This window comes from Alosa sapidissima, chromosome 15 (assembly GCF_018492685.1).
Source record: "Alosa sapidissima isolate fAloSap1 chromosome 15, fAloSap1.pri, whole genome shotgun sequence".
NCBI classification, from domain to species: domain Eukaryota; kingdom Metazoa; phylum Chordata; class Actinopteri; order Clupeiformes; family Clupeidae; genus Alosa; species Alosa sapidissima.
This window is the reverse complement of record NC_055971.1, coordinates 5,807,399-5,828,713: the sequence shown is the minus strand read 5'-3', so window position 1 is coordinate 5,828,713 and position 21,315 is coordinate 5,807,399. Positions and strand designations below refer to the sequence as shown.

General features: G+C 44.5%; 3 protein-coding genes across 6 annotated transcripts; 2 read left to right on the top strand and 1 right to left on the bottom strand.

Annotated features, from left to right (window-relative positions):
• Positions 1 to 372: 372 nt before the first annotated feature.
• Positions 373 to 4,213, top strand: LOC121684150 (extracellular calcium-sensing receptor-like). 4 transcript variants are annotated; one of them, XM_042064106.1, is made up of 7 exons: positions 373 to 452; positions 675 to 838; positions 1,086 to 1,374; positions 1,514 to 2,335; positions 2,448 to 2,669; positions 2,855 to 2,978; positions 3,271 to 4,213. In XM_042064106.1, the coding sequence occupies exons 3-7, from the start codon at positions 1,111 to 1,113 to the stop codon at positions 4,170 to 4,172; spliced, it is 2,334 nt and encodes a 777-aa protein (XP_041920040.1). In that variant the 5' UTR covers positions 373 to 452; positions 675 to 838; positions 1,086 to 1,110; the 3' UTR covers positions 4,173 to 4,213. The 4 variants fall into 4 exon arrangements, with proteins under 4 accessions (XP_041920040.1, XP_041920038.1, XP_041920039.1 ...); XM_042064104.1 differs by having other exon boundaries at positions 377 to 482; XM_042064105.1 differs by having other exon boundaries at positions 393 to 452; positions 629 to 838.
• Positions 4,214 to 5,784: 1,571 nt separating this feature from the next.
• LOC121684152 (extracellular calcium-sensing receptor) lies at positions 5,785 to 9,356 on the top strand. Its single transcript, XM_042064108.1, has 6 exons — positions 5,785 to 5,861; positions 6,049 to 6,337; positions 6,570 to 7,382; positions 7,632 to 7,862; positions 8,023 to 8,146; positions 8,449 to 9,356. Exons 1-6 carry the CDS (start codon positions 5,785 to 5,787, stop codon positions 9,354 to 9,356), a joined length of 2,442 nt encoding a protein of 813 aa, XP_041920042.1.
• A 3,406-nt stretch (positions 9,357 to 12,762) lies between these two features.
• Positions 12,763 to 18,555, bottom strand: LOC121684158 (extracellular calcium-sensing receptor-like). Its single transcript, XM_042064117.1, has 6 exons — positions 18,339 to 18,555; positions 17,894 to 18,185; positions 16,810 to 17,628; positions 16,349 to 16,579; positions 13,921 to 14,044; positions 12,763 to 13,798 (listed from the first exon to the last, which is right to left on the bottom strand). Exons 2-6 carry the CDS (start codon positions 18,149 to 18,151, stop codon positions 12,900 to 12,902), a joined length of 2,331 nt encoding a protein of 776 aa, XP_041920051.1. The 5' UTR covers positions 18,152 to 18,185; positions 18,339 to 18,555; the 3' UTR covers positions 12,763 to 12,899.
• Positions 18,556 to 21,315: the final 2,760 nt, after the last annotated feature.

Genomic DNA, 21,315 nt, shown 5'->3' with positions numbered 1-21,315 from the left:
TCATATTATACACAATGCTGAGAACAAGTAGCATCCTCGTTTATCTTACTCACATTGAGTTGACTGTGTGGCTTAATCCACAGATGTGGTGAAGCACTGTTTCGTTATGGTTTGCTAAGGAGTAACCATAGACAGTAAAAGATAGGGAGTAACCCATTGCTTGAAATAGTGGAGAGCTGGATGAGAACATTGTGTCAAATCTTCGCATTGTATCGCGGAGTGATTTATTATTAGCTGTGCAAAGTCTGAGTTGAAATGTCCAGGGATATTCCAACTCATGGAACGTCTCTCGGCCAATCAGAAACAAATAAATAGTTCCATAGAACCCAATTGTTGTATAATTCATAATATTATTGCAAACATTCGACAGGTCTTTCCATTGGGTCAGGTCCCTTGAGACAGGATTGGGTCTCTATAAGGATGTCAAGCAGAGCGGTAACAGTCCTATAAAGGTGGCAATCAACAGCATCAGATAGATTTTAGTAAACCTGGACATGTGTGTTGTAGTGTGTATGTGTCTGTGTCTTTGTTAGCCTGGCCAATCGAATGCATTGTAAGATGCTGCATAATTTGTGATTTTTCTTTGTGCATCAAAGAGAATGCTGTACGATGTGTTCGCGTGTGCTAGGCTGGTTATCATCGGTGGACTCGTATGGTCACATGTGTCTCTGCAGCCCCAGCAAACGCAGGAGTGCCGTCCCATCGGAAACCCCTCAGAGCTACCGGTGCTGGTGAAGGAGGGAGCCGTGGTCCTGGGGGGTCTCTTCTCTCTGCACGACACGGTGCTGGAGTCAGTGGCGTCATTCACCTCACCACCAGCTCCAGCTCAGTGCTCTGGGTTGGTGGAATCCAACAAAAAAATCTTCTTCATATTTGTAACTGTTCTGTTCAGTGTAAAGTTCACCTGTGTAAAACACTTATATGAAGCTGTGTTCTAAAATGTTAAAAGAATGTTTTGTTATGTAAAACATGGGGTGTGTCAAAGGTGTTTCAGAACAGATATGTCATTGTCTAGGCTTGTATTGCTTGTGCTTGTAATGCTCGTAATGCTTCATAATTTCTGCTGCCTGCATGGTTCATTTCAGGTTTAACTTCAGGACATTTAGATGGATGCAGACTATGATATTTGCAATAGAGGAGATCAACAAAAATCCAAACCTTTTGCCAAACACCACGCTAGGATACCAGATATATGACTCCTGCAGCACCCCTGTCCAAGCCCTGCGCACAGCCATGGCTGTGACGAGGGGCCATCCGGGGGAGGGGAGCGTGGGCACACAGTGCAGGGGAACAGTGCCCGTGGTGATTGGGGATGGTGGGTCCACGCTCTCTCTGGTAGTGGCCAGATTCCTTGGGGTTTTTCATGTTCCACAGGTATGACATCTTTGTTGAATTCAACAACACATCTTCAGTGGTGATCTATGCCTATTTTGCATGTTTTTCTTTTCTCTCTCTCTTTTCTCTTACTGTCTCGTCTTGTCTTATCTCCCTCTCATTTCTGTTCTCTCCACAGGTAAGCTATTTCTCCAGCTGTGCCTGTCTGAGTAACAAAGTTGAGTTCCCTGCTTTCTTGAGAACCATGCCGAGCGATGTTTTCCAAGTAGATGCCCTGGCTCAGTTAGTGAAGCACTTTGGCTGGACGTGGGTTGGAGTAGTTGCTGGCGACGATGCCTATGGGCAAGGGGGTGCCCAGATATTTTCTGACGAGGTGAAAAAACTTGGAGCTTGTGTGGCCCTCCATGAGAAAATTCCTAAGAACCACGCCAAGACCCAGATGGCCCACATCGTGGAGCGGATCCGAACATCTGGTACTCGAGTGGTGCTGCTGTTCGCCGTTGAGCAAGATGCTGGAGCGCTCCTCAGGGAGGCTCTGAGGCAGAACCTGACGGGCATCCAGTGGTTGGCCAGTGAGGCCTGGATCACCGCTGCCGTGCTCTCTACCCCACAGTTCCACTCCATCTTGCAGGGCTCCATGGGCTTTGCCATTCGCAAGGCTGATATCCCTGGACTCAAGTCCTTTCTGTTACGTATTAACCCCTCATTTGACCCCCAGGACCCATTTTTTCCAATATTCTGGGAAAACCTATTTGGGTGTTCACTACATCATGGAGACGATGTAGACACACCTGATAAACCACCATGCACAGGTTTGGAAGAGCTTGCAAGGACAGAAAACATTTATGTTGATGTTACTCAACTCAGAATCTCTTATAATGTCTATAAAGCAGTGCATACTATCGCTCATGCCCTGGAAACCATGGCCAAATGCGTGCCAGGCAAAGGGCTTCTTCATGAAGGGGCATGTCCTAACATGTCCACAATACAGCCATGGCAGGTTAGATCACCATTCTCTGTAAATTGCTTCTTTTTTGAGTGCCCCCCCCCCCTTGTGACCCCTCTTCCTCTCATCCATTTGCTCTGCCACCTTCCCTTATTTTCTCTGTTAGCTCCTGGAGTACCTGAAACAGGTGAAGTTCATTAATGACTTTGGTGAGGAAATGAAATTTGATGAGAACGGTGACCCAGTGGCGATGTATGATTTGATCAACTGGCAGCTGAATGCAGATGGAGAGGTGGAATATGTCACAGTGGGGAAATTTGATGAAACCACACAGAACAAACTAGAGATTGATGAAGAAGCCATACTCTGGATAGGGAAGACCAAAGACGTGAGTCTCGCATGTGTTTCAGTGTTCTCCCATATAATTCACTGTTTTTGATTCTGTTTCATTCAAAATTTTTTTTGTTATTGTGTACAGCATTCAGTTTTCATTCTGTATAGCCATGTGCATTAGTGATGGAGGATCTGACCGACTCTTTCACTGGTGTAGCGTGTCCCCTTTCTGCTCCCCAGGTCCCTCTCTCGGTGTGCAGTAAAGGCTGTCCCCCAGGCACTAGGAAAGCCATCAAACCCAATTTCCCTGTGTGCTGTTTTGACTGTATTTTGTGTGCAGCTGGGGAGATTAGCAATCAGACAGGTGAGTGAGACACTGCTGCAGACACTTTATTCAGGTGACAGACTGTGTATCCTGTTTTGGAACTCTAAATGATAGACAAACATTTACAGAACTAGCACCTCAAAAAACCCTGGATTCTTTCTGAACACATGTTAAATAGCTGAAACAGTGCTGTAAATGTATTCTGTTGTACACAGTGAATGTGTTGAAATTACTTTACATAGTCCATACCTTTTAAGAGGCATGAATTATATATAATATATAATATATTGATTGTCAATTACATTTTGTCCTGCCACTTGTTTTGTTTTAGATGCCATAGAGTGTGAACAGTGTTTGCCTGAGTTCTGGTCCAATGCCAGGAGAGACACCTGTGTCCCCAAGCAGGTGGAGTTCCTATCATACACTGACACTATGGGCATCACTCTGATGGTAGTAGCACTCGTAGGCTTCTGCTGCACTCTCACAGTCATCCTGATTTTTGCCTGCAACCGTGGCACTCCCATTGTCAAAGCCAACAACTCCGAGCTCAGCTTCCTCATCCTGGTCTCTCTGGGCCTCTGTTTCCTCTGCGCCCTGCCCTTCATCGGAGAGCCCACCGCCTGGACCTGCATGCTGCGCCACACGGCCTTTGGCATCGCCTTCTCCCTCTGCATCTCCTCCATCCTCAGCAAGACGGTGGTGGTCCTCATGGCCTTCAGAGCCACGCTGCCCGGCAGCATGGTAATGAGGTGGTTCGGCCCCGTCCAGCAGAGGGTCATGATCTTTGCCGGGGCCACGGTGCAGGTGGTCATCTGTGGGGTCTGGCTGGCGGTAGCGCCTCCGACGCCAAGGACGCTCTCGAGCCGGGAAAGCCTGCGGCTCATCCTGCTGTGTGACGAGGGCTCGGCGCTGGCCTTCTCGCTGGTGCTGAGTTACATTGGACTGCTGGCCAGCTTCTGCCTCCTGCTGGCCTTCCTGGCCCGGAAGCTGCCGGGCACTTTCAACGAGGCCAAGCTCATCACCTTCAGCATGGTGATATTCTTCGCCGTGTGGGTGGCCTTTGTCCCGGCCTATGTCAGCTCTCCAGGGAAGTACACCACCGCCACAGAAGTCTTCGCTATCCTCGCCTCCAGCTACAGCCTCCTGGCTTGCCTATTTTTCCCCAAGTGCTACATCATTTTGCTGAAACCAGAGAAGAACACTAGAAAGCACATGATGGCTAAGACTACATAGGACAATAGAGGACAAAAGATACTAAGATGTCACAGTTTAAGCATACAATGTAAAAAATATATGTAATAAATGTTTGTATGTTGTATTAAACTGAACAATGATTAATGATTGGTTATTAAATGATTACCAGTAGAATGTTAAAAGAATGTTCACTTGAGTACACCAGTACATCATGAGTACAGCAGTTTCTCACAAGTGGTGCTCATGCATTTTTGCCTTTTGTCCACAAAGCTGTGCTATTGCACAGCAGGTTTTTACTAATACTAATTCAACAAAGCTCAACATGTTTCCAGTCTACTCCTAATGTATCAGCATGGCAGCATAGCCCACTCAAATCCACCATATGCAGGACATCCATTTCAAATTAACTAGCATATCTATCCACATATGTGTTTTCATAAGTTTTGTATGGTTTGAAGGGATTTTCACCTGCAGATGTGTGCCTTCTTGGAGGTGTACAGTCTTATGATCTGTGAAAAATGCCCAGCTGGCTCTGATTAATGAATTCCCTATTCTGTGTAGCCTGTCAGCGTGCAAACATCACACTTCACTGACCCCCCCCCCCCCAAATTGTTCCATTGGCCTCCCCTCTTGTTCCAAGTCATACACATGACCAGCTGTGACTGATTAGCCAGGGCTCATTATTTGTCGTTGTCTTCACCAGTCAGGGCAGGGAGAGACACAAGCTGCCCATGGTCCCCTCATGCGCAAGGGAACGTGATGGAAAACAGACCGGCCACAGGGACACGTGCCAAACTTGAAGCTAATGTCACTTAATGAAACGCTGCACTCAGTCCTGATTGCACCTCTCAATGGCTCACTCCTAAACACACACGTGAAACTGCATACTTCAGCACACCCTCCTCATCACCTAGGTATTATATTTACCCTGAGAACAGATGCACAATGTGGGATAATGAACATGAATACAATTGCTGACAGCTGCAGCCAATATTCTGAAAACATAGCTGTTGTTTTGAATTTAATGAGCAGAAAATGCACAAATATGAATGTCAGTCTTGATAGCTCAGCAACTGGCGATAGATGAACCAACTTCTTGCCAAAATGATCACAATGGTCACAACAAAACAATGTTGCTTGTACAACATCGTTATCTCAACAAAACCTCTTTCAATATGTAAATCATCTCCATTTTCTTTCATTTTTTATAAAGAGAAAAATGTTTATCCAGAAAGGCCCTGCTGTATACGGAAATACTAAATATTGTGAGTTTGTGACACGTGTTTGTGTGTGTGTGTGTGTATGCTATGTGAGTACCACATGTTTGTAAACTATGCACTTGTGTGTGTGAGGGGATCTGCGCATGCCTGTACGCATGATGCCTCTTCCTTCTCCCCCATTTCATTTCCCTGAAGATGAGAACCTCATTAATTCCCACCAATAAAGGCTCACTGAAGAGGGGCCAGTGTTCAGAGTAGGGGGCAGTCTGGAGGTCCAGAGGCCCTGTATGGAGATGGCTTTGCTCCCCCCTGCTGTCCTGCTCCTCAGCCTCCTCTGCCCCAGCCTGAGAGCAGCCAGTGGGGGATGCCAGCGTTGGAAGGACCTCGACTCCACCGTGGTGCACAAGGATGGGCAGGTTGTCCTGGCCGGGATGTTCCCCATTCACTCCAAAGGAGTTGAACAAGAACTGACCTTCTCCAAAGAACCTGGCAAGAGGCGATGCCGGGGGTAAACAGTGCTCATACGCTCCGAGAGCACATTTTTTAGTTAATCCATCATCTCGTAATACTGTTGTAATGATTTGTTGTCTTGTTCCCTCTCTCAACCTTTCTCTTCTCGTTTATTCCATTTCTGTCACTCTGCATTTGTTGTTGTTGTGCATGAAATTATGAAATGACGAATGTCTTTCTGGCAGGTTTAATCTGCGGGTGTTCCGCTGGTCCCAAGCCATGGTGTACTTCATTGATGAGATCAATAGCAATCCCGCCTTGCTGCCCAACATTACACTGGGCTACAGGCTGTATGACACATGTGGAGTGGAGATGTTCTCTCTGAGGACAGCTCTGTCGGTAATCTCACAGCCCCTCAAGAGGAACGGAACAGGGGTGTGTGTGTCTCCCAGTGTCCCCCTCATAGTGGGAGATTCTGGATCCTCTCTGTCTATGGCCATCTCCAGGCTGCTCAATCTCTTCAAAGTTCCATTGGTGAGAGACAAACACAAATATGTGTGACATTTTTGTGTCCATGCAAAATGATAATATTACTTATGTAGAAATTGCCTCAAATAGGGTGTGATTTTTAAACGTAACTTGCTCTCTCTCTCTCTCTCTCTCTCTCTCTCTGTCTCACACTCTCTCTCTTGATATTTGTTTCTTTGTCTCTTTCTCTGTCCTTGTTTCAATCTCTCTCAATCTTTATTCATCCTCTTTTCTTTAGGTGAGTTACTTTGCATCCTGTGCTTGCCTGAGTGACAAAAGCCAGTTTCCATACTTTTTCCGGACCATCCCAAGTGATGTGAACCAGGCGAGGGCCCTTGCCTATTTGGTCAAGCACTTCGGCTGGACCTGGGTGGGAACCATGGGGGCAGACGATGACTACGGGCGCATGGGCATCGATATGTTCACGGCCGAAGTAACTCGTCTGGGCGTGTGTGTGGCGTACCGCATCACCATCCCCAAGCTCCCCTCCCGACAGCAGCTGCAGGAGATTGTGGGAATCATCCGGGACTCCACAGCTCAAGTGGTGGTGGCCTTTGCCATCGAGGAGGACATTGAGCCTGTGGTGAAGGAGATGGTGTCCCAGAATGTGACGGGAAAGCAGTGGGTGGCCAGCGAGGCCTGGGTCACGTCCACTCTCATCTCCACCCGGGAGAACTACCCCTCTCTCAGCGGCACCATCGGCTTTGCCATCCGCCGGGCAGAGATCCCGGGCCTGAAGCATTTCCTGCAGAACCTCAGACCTCTGGGCAGTCCCTACAACCCGTTTGTCCGGGAATTCTGGGAAACGCAGTTCCAGTGCTCCTTCAACACCACACTTCCCGCTGCCTCTATGGCTGACCCCGTGCCTTACACTAAGACCTGCACGGGCAGGGAGAGTGTACAGGACACAGACAGCATTTACAACGACGTGTCTCAGCTCAGAGTCACGTATAATATGCACAAGGCCGTGTATGCTGTGGCACATGCTCTGCACAACTTACTGACTGACCACAACTCATCCATCTCAATCCATAGTCTCCATCCATGGCAGGTGGGAGATGTACAACTGGACTTTTATGTGCTATGCAAATATGTGTTATTCATGATGATTATGTTTGTGATTTTACTATAAGTGTGTGTTAATTGCCTTATTAAGCATTATAGATTCTGCTCTAAGACTGTAAAACTACTCTTAACGCAGGAATGTGTTTTACCTGTTTGTTTCCTGCATGTATGAAGTTGCATATATGTGTTCTGTTCTGTATTCCTTATGGCATTATTTGCCATTATTTCCCCCCAGGTGGTTCAGTACTTGCGTACGGTGAACTACACAAACCTCTTTGGTGACACGGTGCATTTTGATGAGAACGGAGACCCTGCGGGTGCGTATGACATTGTGAACTGGCAGACAGGCTCCCCTGGTGGGCCTGTGGAGTATGTGACCGTCGGCAGATTTGACTCTAGTCTGCCTCCCACACAGCAGCTGCTGCTGAACTCCGACGGCATCATCTGGTATGGGGGAACCAGAGAGGTGAGTAGCAGCAGCAACACATCGTGCTGTATGAACAGTTTGCTTCATGAACAGTGTTCTGTGTAGTGCTTTAAAATGTAATGTTATTAATGTGCTATATTACCTCTCCTTTGTTCTTCTTTCATGCAACACTTAATATGTCTGGTGTTATTATGCATAGGTCCCCAAGTCCGTTTGCTCTGCCAGTTGTCAACATGGCTTCAGAAAGGCCACGAGGGAAGGCCTCCCTGTGTGCTGTTATGACTGTGTTCCGTGTGCAGAGGGCACCATAACAAATGAAACAGGTAAGGACAGAAATCACTTAAGCAACAGGACCATTCCTCCTTGCCTGAGCAAAAACATAAACACACGTGCATGCACACACACACACACCACACACACACACACACACACACACACACACACACACACAGTCTCTGTCATGAATCGTTTCTTTTTTATAAATGAGACGTGAATCATTTTTGAAAATAATAATTTAGTAACTTGTAAGCCTATATTAGTCTCATTTCAGTGTTTTTCATTCAGTTTTTCATTTCATTTAGTGTTTATCATTGTTCACGTAAAGTAAGACCCTTTGACTCTGTAGACCAGCCTGAATGCACTCCCTGTCCTGCTGACTTCTGGTCCAACGCCCTGAGAGACGCCTGCGTGCACAAGCAGATTGAGTTCCTGTCCTACACCGAGGCCTTCGGCATGGCTCTGGCAGCCACGGCCATCCTTGGCGCCGCGTTCACGCTGGCGGTGGCGGCCGTCTTCCTGCGCCACCACAACACGCCCATCGTCCGCGCCAACAACTCGGAGCTGAGCTTCCTGCTGCTGCTCTCGTTGGGCCTGTGCTTCCTGTGCACGCTCACCTTCCTCGGCCGACCCTCGCCCTGGGCCTGCCCGCTGCGCCGGACCTCCTTCGGCCTGAGCTTCGCACTCTGCCTCTCCTGCCTGCTCTGCAAGACCCTCGTGGTGCTCATGGCCTTCCGGGCCACGCTGCCCGGTGACAACTCGGCCCGCTGGTTCCGGCGTCCGCAGCAGCGCCTGAGCGTGCTCCTCGGCTCCTCGCTGCAGGTGGTCCTCTGTGCCGTGTGGCTGGTCAGAGCACCACCGTATCCCATCAGGAACACGTGGCTGTACCGAGACAGGATCATCCTGGAGTGTCACATGGGCTCGGTGGCGCTGTTCTGCTGTGTGCTGGGCTACATTGGCTGCCTCGCTGCTTTTTGTTTCATTCTGGCTTTTCTGGCTCGTAAACTACCTGATAACTTTAATGAAGCCAAATTCATCACATTCAGTATGCTGATATTCTGTGCAGTCTGGATCACTTTTATTCCTGCTTATGTCAGCTCTCCAGGGAAGTTTACTGTAGCTGTGGAGATATTTGCTATTTTGGCATCTAGTTTTGGTGTTCTTTTATGTATATTTGTCCCTAAATGTTACATAATCATATTTCTGCCAGAACATAACACAAAGAAGTTCATCATGTCACAAAAAGGAGGTCGATGAGATATTCATTTCCATAAAATATGCATAAATGGTTGAAAAGCTGGAAATAGCTAAACGTTATTTTATGTTTCAGTCCTGCCCATGTGTAATGTTAAGTATCTGTCTTCTTTGAAAGACAGTAAGGAGTAGTAGAGTGGTGCAAGAGTGTAATGTGTATTTATCTGTTCTGAAGTGTGTGTGCACTCTGACCACCAGAGGGCGCAGAAGTTCTAGTGAATTCTATTACAGTTTTTTACAACTGTTTACACACGTTTTCAAAACTCTGTGTCTATTTTTCAAAACTCCACACACAAAACCAACAATTGCTCACACAAAATGCAAAATGCCTCAAATCTCCAGCAAAATGACACACAACGTTCAAAATGTCATAAACACATCTTTAAATCAAACATTCGCCTCACATTACAAACACTTTTGTCATAATATGACATTTTGGATACATCATGTACACACTGTTGCTCAAAACCGCTCTTCTGTCTTTCATAGGCTTTATGCATTTCCATACAAGAAAGTTATGGTATCTACAGAGAGAAGTTGAAATACACAGTAAAAATGCAAGCAATATTGAAACCAAAAAATAGTGATTTTTTCCAAATAATTTGCTGTTGTGAATACAGTATTTTATAGCCAACAAGAACAAAGCAAAGCAAAATAGACCACCAGATGAGGCAATGACCACCAGATGTTCATGGAGTTCTGAACAAGCTGATTTTGCCTATGGAAATGACTGACTACTATCAAATTACTTTGGATGGTTACATTTTTCCAAAGAAAAAAGTGTGTGTGTGTGTGTGTGTGTGTGTGTGTGTGTGTGTGTGTGTGTGTGTGTGTGTGTGTTTGTCTGTATGTATGTGTGTGTGTGTGTGGGGGGGGGGGGGGGGTGTATGTATTCATAGGTCTATAGAAAAATGACACAAAAACACAAAAAAGACATAAATATAGTAAAAAAGACAAGTTTTACTGTACATAAAGTCGACATTTTGTAGAACATTCCTTTCAAAGTATCTGCATTGGTTCTAAAATCCTCTAGGGCCAGATTGAAAGGGTCCATACCTACATATAGAGTATCTATTTATAGGCCTATACTAAGACAATGACTGGATGGTGTTCCGTAAAGTAATGAGTATTTACACATGTGAAGAGAGAGAGTGAAGCACTGGTGATTTAGTGTGGCATTTTGATGGGTTGTGTTTGAAAAATGAAATCAAGTTACTTCCTGTTCGATTTTTGTGTGTTAAGTAGAAAATTGTGTGTGGTGTTTTGCAAAATGTGTTTTAGTCAATTGAAAACTGAGTCAAACACTGAAAATTAGTTTGGTTTTGCAGATTTGGTGTGGGGTTATGATGTTTGGAAGACATGATTAGAAAATTGTGTGACAAGAAAAGATTTATTGTGTAAGCATTTGAAAAAAGTGTAAACAACATTCTCACAAGACACTTGGAGGATGTGCACTGAGTGACCCATGGACAAGTCCTGTAAAGAGTCAATAAATGGCTCGTTTGTTGTCTATTGAAAAGTCTATTATACTTGTGGATCTGCATTTGGTCAAAGTACATCCACCAGAAGTGTTTTCCTTTGTGTGTTTCCAAAAGCTGTCCTAAGTTGCTAGTGCAAGCACTTAAAGACGATTTAGCTGAAAAAGGAAAGATTCTAATAAGAAGAATTTAAAATATTAATGTATGAAAGTGTAAGGAGATTTGTGTTTCTGAGAAATGACTTGTAAGAATGATTTATTATGATTTTATAGGCCATTTTCCTCCTCTCTAATGTAATTGTAGAATATTCCCTCTTAGTACAAAGAAAATATGATAATTGTGAGCCAAATTGGCTCCACAAGGAACGGTAATTTGGCTATTACCTCAGCCAACTTGTGAACCGCTGCATGAAAATATGTACAAACAACACCAACGTAATACCACCAAATCTCCTTTGCCTTGTGTATGCTGGTTCATCAGGGACGCGTGTATGACATCTAAGACATTCACCCACTCCCCCGCCCCTCTCTCTATAAATCAGAGTGTTGTAATGCCAATGATGATGGCACACAATAATCAGCTGTCTGTCTCACTGTTCAAGCACAGAAGCACAGCCACATAATGTGTGTAAGCGCTGATCTGTCACAGTCTCGTATCCCCAGTGACGGTGGCAGTGATGGATGGCCTGTGAGTGCGGGCCTGCTTCGGGGGGACCGGCCCGGCGGAGGCGGAGCGGAGGCCGTTCCTACGGGCACGTCGGAGGAGAGGAGGGGGCCAGGCCGCTTGACAGCTCACACCTCCTGACGTGTTGGGAAAATGACTGCGGCTCAGAAAACAGCCCCAGGCTGTCTGCACAGCCCATGCCAGCTCTGCTAATGAGTTTTAATAACTCGTTCAGCATGTTCATCACACATGTTCTAGACACCCTCTAAACTCCAACCCCTCCCACTAGACCTCACGTAGCAAAGGTGTGTGTGTTTGTGTGTAGGTGTGTAGAGACAGAGCAAAAATCTACTAGGATATGTCTATTGTCTATATTTATTGATGCTTGGTCTGTCAGTTAAGTATACTATTATTATTATCTAAAAAGTACAGGGACAAAAAATACTTTCAGAGTTAACCTGACTATGGTTGTTTATTTTCATAATTTCTGTTTTACTGTATTTCATTATGTTAGGATAAAATGTGTGTTATGTCACAACTCCAGTTGTATTAAATCGAGCAAAGTCAAGAAACGCAGTTTGAGTATAGAATGGATTCATTCCTCTGCTGTTCTTGGAGGGGGCTGCTTTGCTGATCGCCACAGAACACTTGGTTTGTCTGTGTTGCGCCCTTCTGGCTCCCACCAGATACAGTGTCGCTCCAGGCGGCACAATGGGCTCATTGGGGGGTCATCTCACTGGGCCTTTTGTCTGCTGGGGTTTATCTAGTGATGGCACTGAGGTCACACAAGATCGTGGACACTCATAATAACAAGCAGCTCCCTGAGGAAGGCCAGTCGACAGTGGACTGGCCAGATGATGACTGAGTGGAGGTGGAGTGTTGAAAGAGAGGTCTGTTTAGTGTGTGTGTGAGTGTGGTGTGTGATTAGAAGCCAGAACATTGCAGAGGAAGATAACTGGTGTGGTGTGTGGACAGGGTTCTCACGGTTGAAACATTGGTTTGCACATGAACACTTTTGTTCATTTGTTTGAGGGAAGAGTTACAGTTCTGGCAAAGAGAAATATTGTTTTTGTAACATGTGGCACCATTTACAATTGCGTGGTTGCAGAGAGAAAAATGGGGCAGTTGACATTCTCACAAATCATTATATTTTACTAAAGCATCACAAGTACAAGAAAGTCTGACAAACATAACCCAAAACAAATATATGTCACTATAACAGATGAATGAGATTTATGGTATGGAATTTAGCAGACACTTTTGTTCATAGTGACTTACAGAATTGAAAATTACAGAGAATTAACAGTAAACAGTTGTCAATTAAGCCTGCATTAGTCAGCATATTAGTAGACCATTTTGAAGAATGGCAAGAAGTAGAAAAAGTGCATTTTAACAGAGCGTATCGTCATTTGGCCATCATGCTTTTCTTGGTATTTTTATGTGGTTGGAACAGAATGATGTAACATTTTGGTGCAAAAATGCATAAAAGCAGCCCATAGCTGGAGGCCAGGATGGCAAAAATTTCCACAGCAACGGTGTACTTTCCTGGTGAGCTCACATAGGCTGGGACAAATGCTATCCACACAGCGCAAAATATCAACATGCTGAAGGTGATGAACTTGGCCTCATTAAAATTGTCAGGGAGCCTCCTGGCAAAGAAAGCCAGTAGAAAACAGACAGTTGCCAGCAGACCGATGTAGCCCAGCAAAGCAGCAAACCCAGCCAGTGAGTGGGCTGCACACTCCAGGACCACCGTGGCACTGCGGATGGTGGCTTTGTTTTGCGAGGGCAGTGGAGGGTCCAGCGTAAGCCAGAGCACACACACCAGCACCTGGATCAAGGTGCACACACAGATCCCTATCCTCTGCTGTGCCGGCCCAAAGTAGCGCATCAGGTTACTGCCCGGTAGTGTGGCCCGGAAGGCTACAAGGACCACCACTGTCTTACTGAGGATGCATGAAATGCACACCACAAAAGTCACCCCGAAGAGGGTGTGTCTCAGCATGCAGGACCAGGCCAATGGCCGGCCGATGAAGGACATGGCGCACAGGAAGCAGAGGATGAGGGACAGCAGCAGGAGGAAGCTCAGCTCGGAGTTGTTGGCACGGACCAGGGGTGTGTCCCTGTGGAGGATGAAGGTCACAAGGACGGCAGATGTGAGTAGCGCTCCGGATATTGAAAGAGCCGTCAGAAAAATCCCCATTGGCTCCTGGAAGGAGAGGAACTCCTCTTTCTTTGGGATACATTCTGTCCTCAGGTTGTTGGACCAGAAGTGCTCTGGGCATCTTATGCATTCAGTTGCACCTTGATGGAATAGTAGATAAAAGACAACAAATACAACAATACATTGAATATTATGTGAGCAGTGTAATTCACAAACTTATGACAAAGTAAGAATGAATGTTTATGTGACAAAAGAATTGTACCCGTTTCATTACTGATTTCCCCATCTGGACATTGTACACAGTCGAAACAGCAGACTGGTCTTCCCTTTTGCAGAGCCTTCCTGGTTCCAGGAGTGCAAGGGGTGCTGCATACTGACACGGGTATCTGCAGAGGAACAGTCAAAGGCCCTGCTAGTGACTATATAAAATATGCTGCTCAAAAAAATTAGGGGAACACTTCAATCATACACTGAATCGGGACTCTGACACTGTTTGGTTCTGAGCACAAGTAAAACCTTTGAGGCGAGCGTTTTATTTTGCAAGAACTGTAAGACATTCTGTGAATGTAGTTTAAGAATGGAGAAAAGGGTGGAAGGTTTCAATAAATGTGTTTTTAACAATTGTGGAATGTGTATATTCATGAAGAAAAAATGGCCCTTTCAGGTTTCTGAATTTTTCATCATGCTTTAGGTGATTCATGGGACAACTTTTTGAGCAATGTTGAGGGTAACCACATAACCGGTTCCATGTGTTCCTATTGGATGATCATGTTGCCTACTGATGATTCAAGTTCTCAAGAATAAGTTGCCTACAGTTTTTCTCGATCGTTTTGATACCTGTGTCAACTCTGACATCACATTCTCAAAACAGTTAACACCTGTGTCTGAACAAAAGCACTCTGGACAAAATGACACATTTTGTTTGCAAAAGGCTGTTACTCTCTTAAAACACTTAAAACATGCAGCAAAAGCAAATCTTGCCTTCAAACACTACAACTTGTTGCCAATTCAAAAACACTCTTTAATCAATCATTACACACTGGGCAACAAAATGCAAAATCTAGTTCTCAAAATGAGCATTTTTGCTATGTCTGTTTCATTACTTTCTCATTTTTCTGGTATCAGAAAAAAACTCTGAAAAGACTGAATAAAAAAACAAATTATTCATTCCTCCCAAGATGTAACTGTCATTGACATGTAAGACATACAGCAAACACCTAGCAATATACTGTAAATTTCATTGAACTACAACTTTCATCGAAATAGACATACAGTAAAGACCTTTTGTACTGTTTTCTCCACCAAATAGGCAATACAGTACTTTGCCTAAATGAATGATTGCTGATTGAAGAATTGTGCAAAGGGGTTTCACACAGGTGTATCAGAAATTCAGACTTATGCAAGGAATCTATACCACCTGTGAAAAGATGTTTTCCTTTTGTTTAGCATGGGAAAACCAATAGAGTTTGAGGCTTTTGAATGACACCTGTGTTAACTGTTTTGCAAAAGGGTGTGAGAAATGTGTAAACCCAATGAAAATGTGTGAACACATTCGCAAGAGATGACTTCTGCTGTGCAAAGAAAGTAGTCATGAAGACCAAGTGGGTTCTAGTTAACTTAAGCAGGTAAAAGCAATCGAGAAAAACTGTAATAAAAACATAAATAAGTTGCCCAATATCAACGTGAACATGCCAGAAAAACAACACTTGCAGAAAATTCATGTTTCTGGCGAACAATTGCCACAAATTTGCAGCAAGGTCATATTTCCACAAGCAAATGAGCTTTCTGGTGCAAATGAGTTTTTGTAAGGGAATACTCAGGAACATTGCTCAGCAACATTGCCCAGAAAGGTGCCTTGTGTATATCAGCTTTGGAGGACACATACACATCACAGTCAAAGTTGTCCAAAGTTCTACCAAAAACAGACTAACTTTTAAGTGTGGGTGATCAAGTAACCACGTGGTTCAGTAAGTGGGTTGGTGTGAGAGAGGGAGTGTGTGTGTGTGTGTGTGTGTGTGTGTGTGTGTGTGTGTGTGTGTGTGTGTGTGTGTGTGTGTGTGTGTGTGTGTGTGTGTGTGTGTGTGTGTGTGCGCGCGCGCATGGGTGTGTGTAACCTACACGTTACTCAGCACTGGATCTTCCTGAATCTCAATATTCTGATCACAATGAGTCTGGGCAAGTTACTAAATCAGCACCAGTCAGAGGCTATATTCATTTTTTTGCATTTTTATGGTGTATGGTTTAGCAAAAATATTTGGCAGTAATTTTAAACTACAAAAATACACACCTATAAAGTATTTTGATACAAAATACGAAGCCATTTTCTTCAACCTGATAAAATACAAATTACAAAATACTATGTTGTATTTGAAATATGTATTTCAAACACATGTATTATAAATACTGCCCATCCCTGTCTTATTTTTTGTGAAATAAATCCATATTTATTCCCTCAGGCATTCTTTGGACCGTTTTCTCTCCAGTGGGTTCTCGAGTGTTGGCTTAATATGTCTTTATAAATTGTATAAACATATTCATATCTTTCTAATGTAAACAGACTCTCCTGAGTACAACAGAGTCTCTCTTTGTTCTTTTCTAATTTCTCTGTATTTAACAGACAACATACGCTTGGTTAAATGGCTGCTTTGGCTGTCAAAACCCATTTTTGTACTCGTTAGCTGACATTTTACCTTGCTGGTCCATCCACCACCCCACACCACTTTGGAGAGGTTCAGCTGGAGTTTCTGACCCGGCCCTCGGCTGGAGTCGTACTGCCCCACCTTCACAAACTCAGCTTTGGCTCCATCACCTATGTGCCAGTTGATGATGTCATATGAGGCAGAGGGGTCTCCATTCATATCAAAGTTTACAGTATCTCCCAGAGGTGTTGTAAAATTCACCTTCTTCAAGTAGTGAAGGAGCTCCAAATATGGATTAAAAACACATGGAGAGAGAGAAAGACAAACAACCATGCTCACAGGGGGGAGAGAGAGAGGGAGAGAGAGGTGCAAAGGGGAGGCAGAGAGAGAGAGAGAGAACATAATATTTTTCATTCACTGAGCAGCAGGCTACAATCCAAACGAAAGCAAAAATGGTCATATGACTGATGAGATGGCAGGAAAAAGTAATAAAGTTAGAGTGCCTGCCCTACCTGTTTTGGTGTCATCTTTTTGACATTGGGACATGTCCCATTCTGAAATGGCCCCTGGCCTGGTGGGCAAGCGAGCATGTCCTGAATTGCATGGGCAACAGCATACACAGCCTTGTACACATTGTAGCTCACTCCCAGCTGAGTCACATCTGAGTATGAGTTGGCCTTCTTCTCCACGCTCTCTGTGCCTGTGCAACGGGGCCTGTTGTCTCCAGAGGAGGAGTTTCCCTCCAGCGAGCACTCAAAGAGAGTCTCCCAGAACTCTCTCACAAACGGCTCAGTCCTCGACCCCGCCGGCTTGATGCTGGTGAGGAAAGAGCCCAAGCCTGGAATATGGGCCTTTCTCAGAGCGAAGCCCAGTGTCCCCACCAACGAGGGCAGATTCTGAGGAGTTGAAATGTCAGGAGATGTAACCCAGCCTTCAGAGCCGATCCACTGCCTGTCACTGATGTTCTGCCTAACCACCTCCTCTAGAATGACTTGTGCATCATTGGTGATGGCAAAGATGACCACCACCCTCGCTGTGGACAGGCGAATGGTCTCCACGATGTGCCTTATCCTCTGGGGGTTGTAGCCTTTGGGGATGACTTGGCTGAACGCGACACATACGTTGGAGCCCTGCAGCTCCTTCAGGAGCAGCTGCACACCGTAGTGGCCGTAATCATCATCTCCGAACACGACCCCGATCCACGCCCAGCCCAGCAACTGCAGCAGATGGGCAAGCTCTTTGGCCTGGAAGGCATCGCTGGGGACGGTGCGAAAGAAGTTTGGGTACTTCTGTCTGTCACTCAAGCATGCACAGGAGGCAAAGTAGCTGACCTAAAGAGGATAGATATAATCTAAAGAATAATGTACTGGAAATATTTCATTTTTAACTTGCATCTGCAATTACTTTCATTCTGTGCTTGTTGTAAATACACAACATATTTTTCCACTATGGATCAATAGCCTGTTAAAATAAAAGCAGCATAAAAACAACTGAAATATAATTGGTGAGTCCATTCATAGTTCCAGAGTAAAATATAATCTATAATTACAGTGAGCAGAGAGAATAAACAGTTATCAGCATTGTGCCCTAACTCACCATAGGGATGTCAAAAATACCCAGAGTCCGGGCAACTGCAAGGGAGCCAGACGACCTGGCATCACCGATGATTATGGGCACCTGAGGGCTGCCAGTGCAGCTGGAACCCCAAACCGCAGCCTCCTGCCCCGTCATCATGGCCAGCGCAGCCCCGACTGTTGTCTGCTCCTGCAGGCAGGTGTCGAATGCCAGGTACCCCAGAGTGAGGTTTGGCAGCAAAATAGGGCTACTGTTTATCTCCTTAATGGCGAACACCATAGTCTGAAGCCAGCGATAGTGCCGTAAGATGAACCTGCAAAGAAAATCAAGACTTACAGTATTTTATATATAAAGATAGAGGTCAACCCTCTGCACAATTGCATATCAAAATATGTAAGGTTCAGAGTTTTATATAAATGTAGAATTTGATAGTAGAATACAGTTTGTTTTTTTCGCCTCTACTTACGTTTGACATGCAGCGTTGCTCACTTGGCCTTTGAACGTCAGATCAAGCTGAGGTGCCAAGACATTAACAGGAAACAGCCCCCCAATGATCACATCTCCGTCCTTGTAAAGACTATTAGACACAGTCTTCCACTGTAAATGACAGGCAGGCTCCTCACCACCCACCTGGCCCTGACCACAGAGGACCAACAGCAAGCAGAGACCAACACTTACACCCATCCCCTACAGTACACGTCACCTACAACAGAGAAAGACAAATGGCAAACGAAGGGCCTGACATCCCCTTACAGAGAGAGGCAAGAGAGAGGGAGAGCCTGCTTAAGAAGAGGCAAACTTGCCCAAAGCAAACAAGCCAAATCCCTTAGTGTGGGGAATGAGTACACAGGAGCACAGGTACTGTAAGTGGGCTGGGTGGAGATAATTGATCAAAGCCCAGATGAACAAAAAAGAAACAAAACAAAAACACTCAGCTATTACTTTACCTCAATTCATGTGGGACACAGAGGTCTTGCTACAGTAGATATAGTATTTGATAGTATAATTCGGTTTTCTGTTGGTACTTCAAATATATAGCTATGTAAGATGTACAACATGTGAATTGCCTGTTTGTAGGCCTGCAGTGATGAGAGAGACCCTGTGAAATGCCCAATTTGACATGCATGGAGGGAAAAGTGTTTCATTTGCAATCCACAGGGAGTTGTGTTTAATTATAGCAAATGAGATAATTGTTGAGACTCTGGAGGCAATCATTCAATCACTTTGTTTTCCAGGAATTTTGAGGACCATTATTCCACCCACACTAACGACTCCACACACTTCACTTGCACAAAGACAAACGCACACACACACACACACACACACACACACATGCACGCGCGCGCACACAACAACCACAACACACATACAAACAACTAGACTATCCCTTGCACCTTTTTGTCCTCATTATCACACCGTAAGCTCTGAGCACACAAACATGCAGGTGCAGTAGGAGAAGATGAAGGAGAAACGGAAGAGCGATGAAGTGAGGATGAGAGTCGGGCCGACTCAAGTTCCTCTAGCAGAGCCACTCCACACCACTCAGCCCTGATGAGAACCAGGGGTCAGTGCTCAGCTTGACCTCAGCCAATTACTGCCAGCCGTCCTCTCTACTGCACTCCACTCCTTTTCACAACAGTATAGTCCAGGTAGTTCATGGTCCTATGACAAAGCATGCAAAAGGTTTACAGTAAAATCCAAATGTCATTTTTTCAGTTGTTTATAAATACTGAAAAATTATATATATGTTTACCACTGTTGTAACACTTAAAAATATTTTTAATAATTTAAACAGATATACTTTGAGGTATATTGTATCTATTGCTAAAAAGTCAGTAAATTATAAAAAAAATAGATAAACCTTGAATGCAATAAAATACATTTGTTTACATTCTCTGTATTACACTAATGTATTCCTTGTGTGAATTATTATTGGATTGTAGTCTACATCTATTGCCTACATCTATTGCATAGCAATAAAATTACCTTTATATTTACCCCCTTTCCTCTTCAAATCTTAGAAACAATTAAATTAACTTCATAACATAAAGATTTATGATCTGATCTGGTCGAATGTATAATAGCATCCTCATCGTAGAACAGATTTTATTGTTGATTATTTTTTTAACATGTGATTCATATGTTAAGATGAATGTATTTGAGGTTATATGTTTGTAGTTTTATTGCAAATAATTTATAAAACACTACCAAAATGTTAACTTTACAAAAATGATAACAGCACAGCTGCATGTATTATCTGTTTGTGTGTGTGTGTGTGTGTGTGTGTGTGTGTGTGTGTGTGTGTGTGTGTGTGTGTGTGTGTGTGTGTGTGTGTGTGTGTCACATTTATCCAGCTTGTGGGGAATTGTGCTTCTTTGTGATGCCCTAATCCTACTGGCTGTGCTTGTGGGGGCAGCATGTCATGTCACCTGGCAGGCAGAGTGGGCCCTCACTGAAGTCCTCATTCCCTTTTCTCCTTTGTGCACAAGTCCTTGAAGTCTACTTTTGTTCACAGGGTGTCAGGCGCACAAGCAGACAGTGCTGGGGGGCAAGGAGAATTGATATCCATGTGTCGTGTAGAATATCAATTCAGAATGGACTTGAACAATGATACCTTGAACAGTGATAATGATAAGATGTTTGTCTTCTTTCCTCAGAAATTCTGCTCTGCTATGTTACATGTAATGACATGCAGTGTTTGGACAAAAAAGACATGTTTTGGATCAGGATGTATGAAAGCTAGAAAAGGATACATTGCAATAATGAGATATTTTGTATTGGTTTAAAGACCCCAGATCTAAGGCAACATGAATAACTAGTCTGTCATACCAGTGAAGGAAACAATGTTTATTATTGCTACAATAGTTACTATAACCCAGAGACCTTGAGCATCAGACAGGGTATGTTGACTTTCTGAAAACGTTAGATTTGGCTTGAGGAAATAAAACAAAAGCATACTGTCTGAATAGTTAAGTCTAAAGCCAGTTGTTAGTTACAGTATGTTAATCACTTTAATTACATTGCTCTTGGTCACTTCACTTTCTCTCAGTGTTGTGTAATACTCTTGACTGTATTATGGATGGGGGTCAACATTTAATTGCACCTTTTTGGTAAGTCTGTTTTGTACAAGTACTGATTGGCTGCTTGCATGTGACTGGTGGCTGGTGGCTGATGACGGATGATGGTGGTCTGGAGGTATGGAGAAAAGTGTTCTTTCTCTCTCCCTCCCTTCACCATTCTTTATTTCTTCATCCAGTCTGAAGAGGAAGCATTTAATCTGACTGCTCGTTCCCTCCCTCTTGTCCTCGACCAGAATAGGGGTGTTAAAGAGGCCGTTTGTCAGCAGGAGCCCAAGTGCCAGTGAGAATTTCTCCAAACACCAGGCTGTCTCGTGGTGGGATGAAATGGCCATGTTAATGGCGGAGGTTCTGCCTCAAATTCCC

Bases quoted from the DNA above. Each gene is read 5' to 3' on its own strand.
- LOC121684150 (XM_042064103.1), top strand. The intron at 839-1,085 runs GTTGGTGGAATC...GGTTCATTTCAG, and splicing joins GCTCCAGCTCAGTGCTCTGG to GTTTAACTTCAGGACATTTA. The intron at 2,979-3,270 runs GTGAGTGAGACA...GTTTTGTTTTAG, and splicing joins GGAGATTAGCAATCAGACAG to ATGCCATAGAGTGTGAACAG.
- LOC121684152 (XM_042064108.1), top strand. From the start codon at position 5,785: ATGTTCCCCATTCACTCCAAAGGAGTTGAACAAGAACTGACCTTCTCC. The intron at 6,338-6,569 runs GTGAGAGACAAA...TCTTTTCTTTAG, and splicing joins ATCTCTTCAAAGTTCCATTG to GTGAGTTACTTTGCATCCTG. The intron at 7,863-8,022 runs GTGAGTAGCAGC...TATTATGCATAG, and splicing joins GGTATGGGGGAACCAGAGAG to GTCCCCAAGTCCGTTTGCTC.
- LOC121684158 (XM_042064117.1), bottom strand. From the start codon at position 18,151: ATGGTGTTCGCCATTAAGGAGATAAACAGTAGCCCTATTTTGCTGCCA. The intron at 16,580-16,809 runs GTAGGGCAGGCA...CCATATTTGGAG, and splicing joins AAAAGATGACACCAAAACAG to CTCCTTCACTACTTGAAGAA. The intron at 13,799-13,920 runs GTACAATTCTTT...TATTCCATCAAG, and splicing joins GGAAATCAGTAATGAAACGG to GTGCAACTGAATGCATAAGA.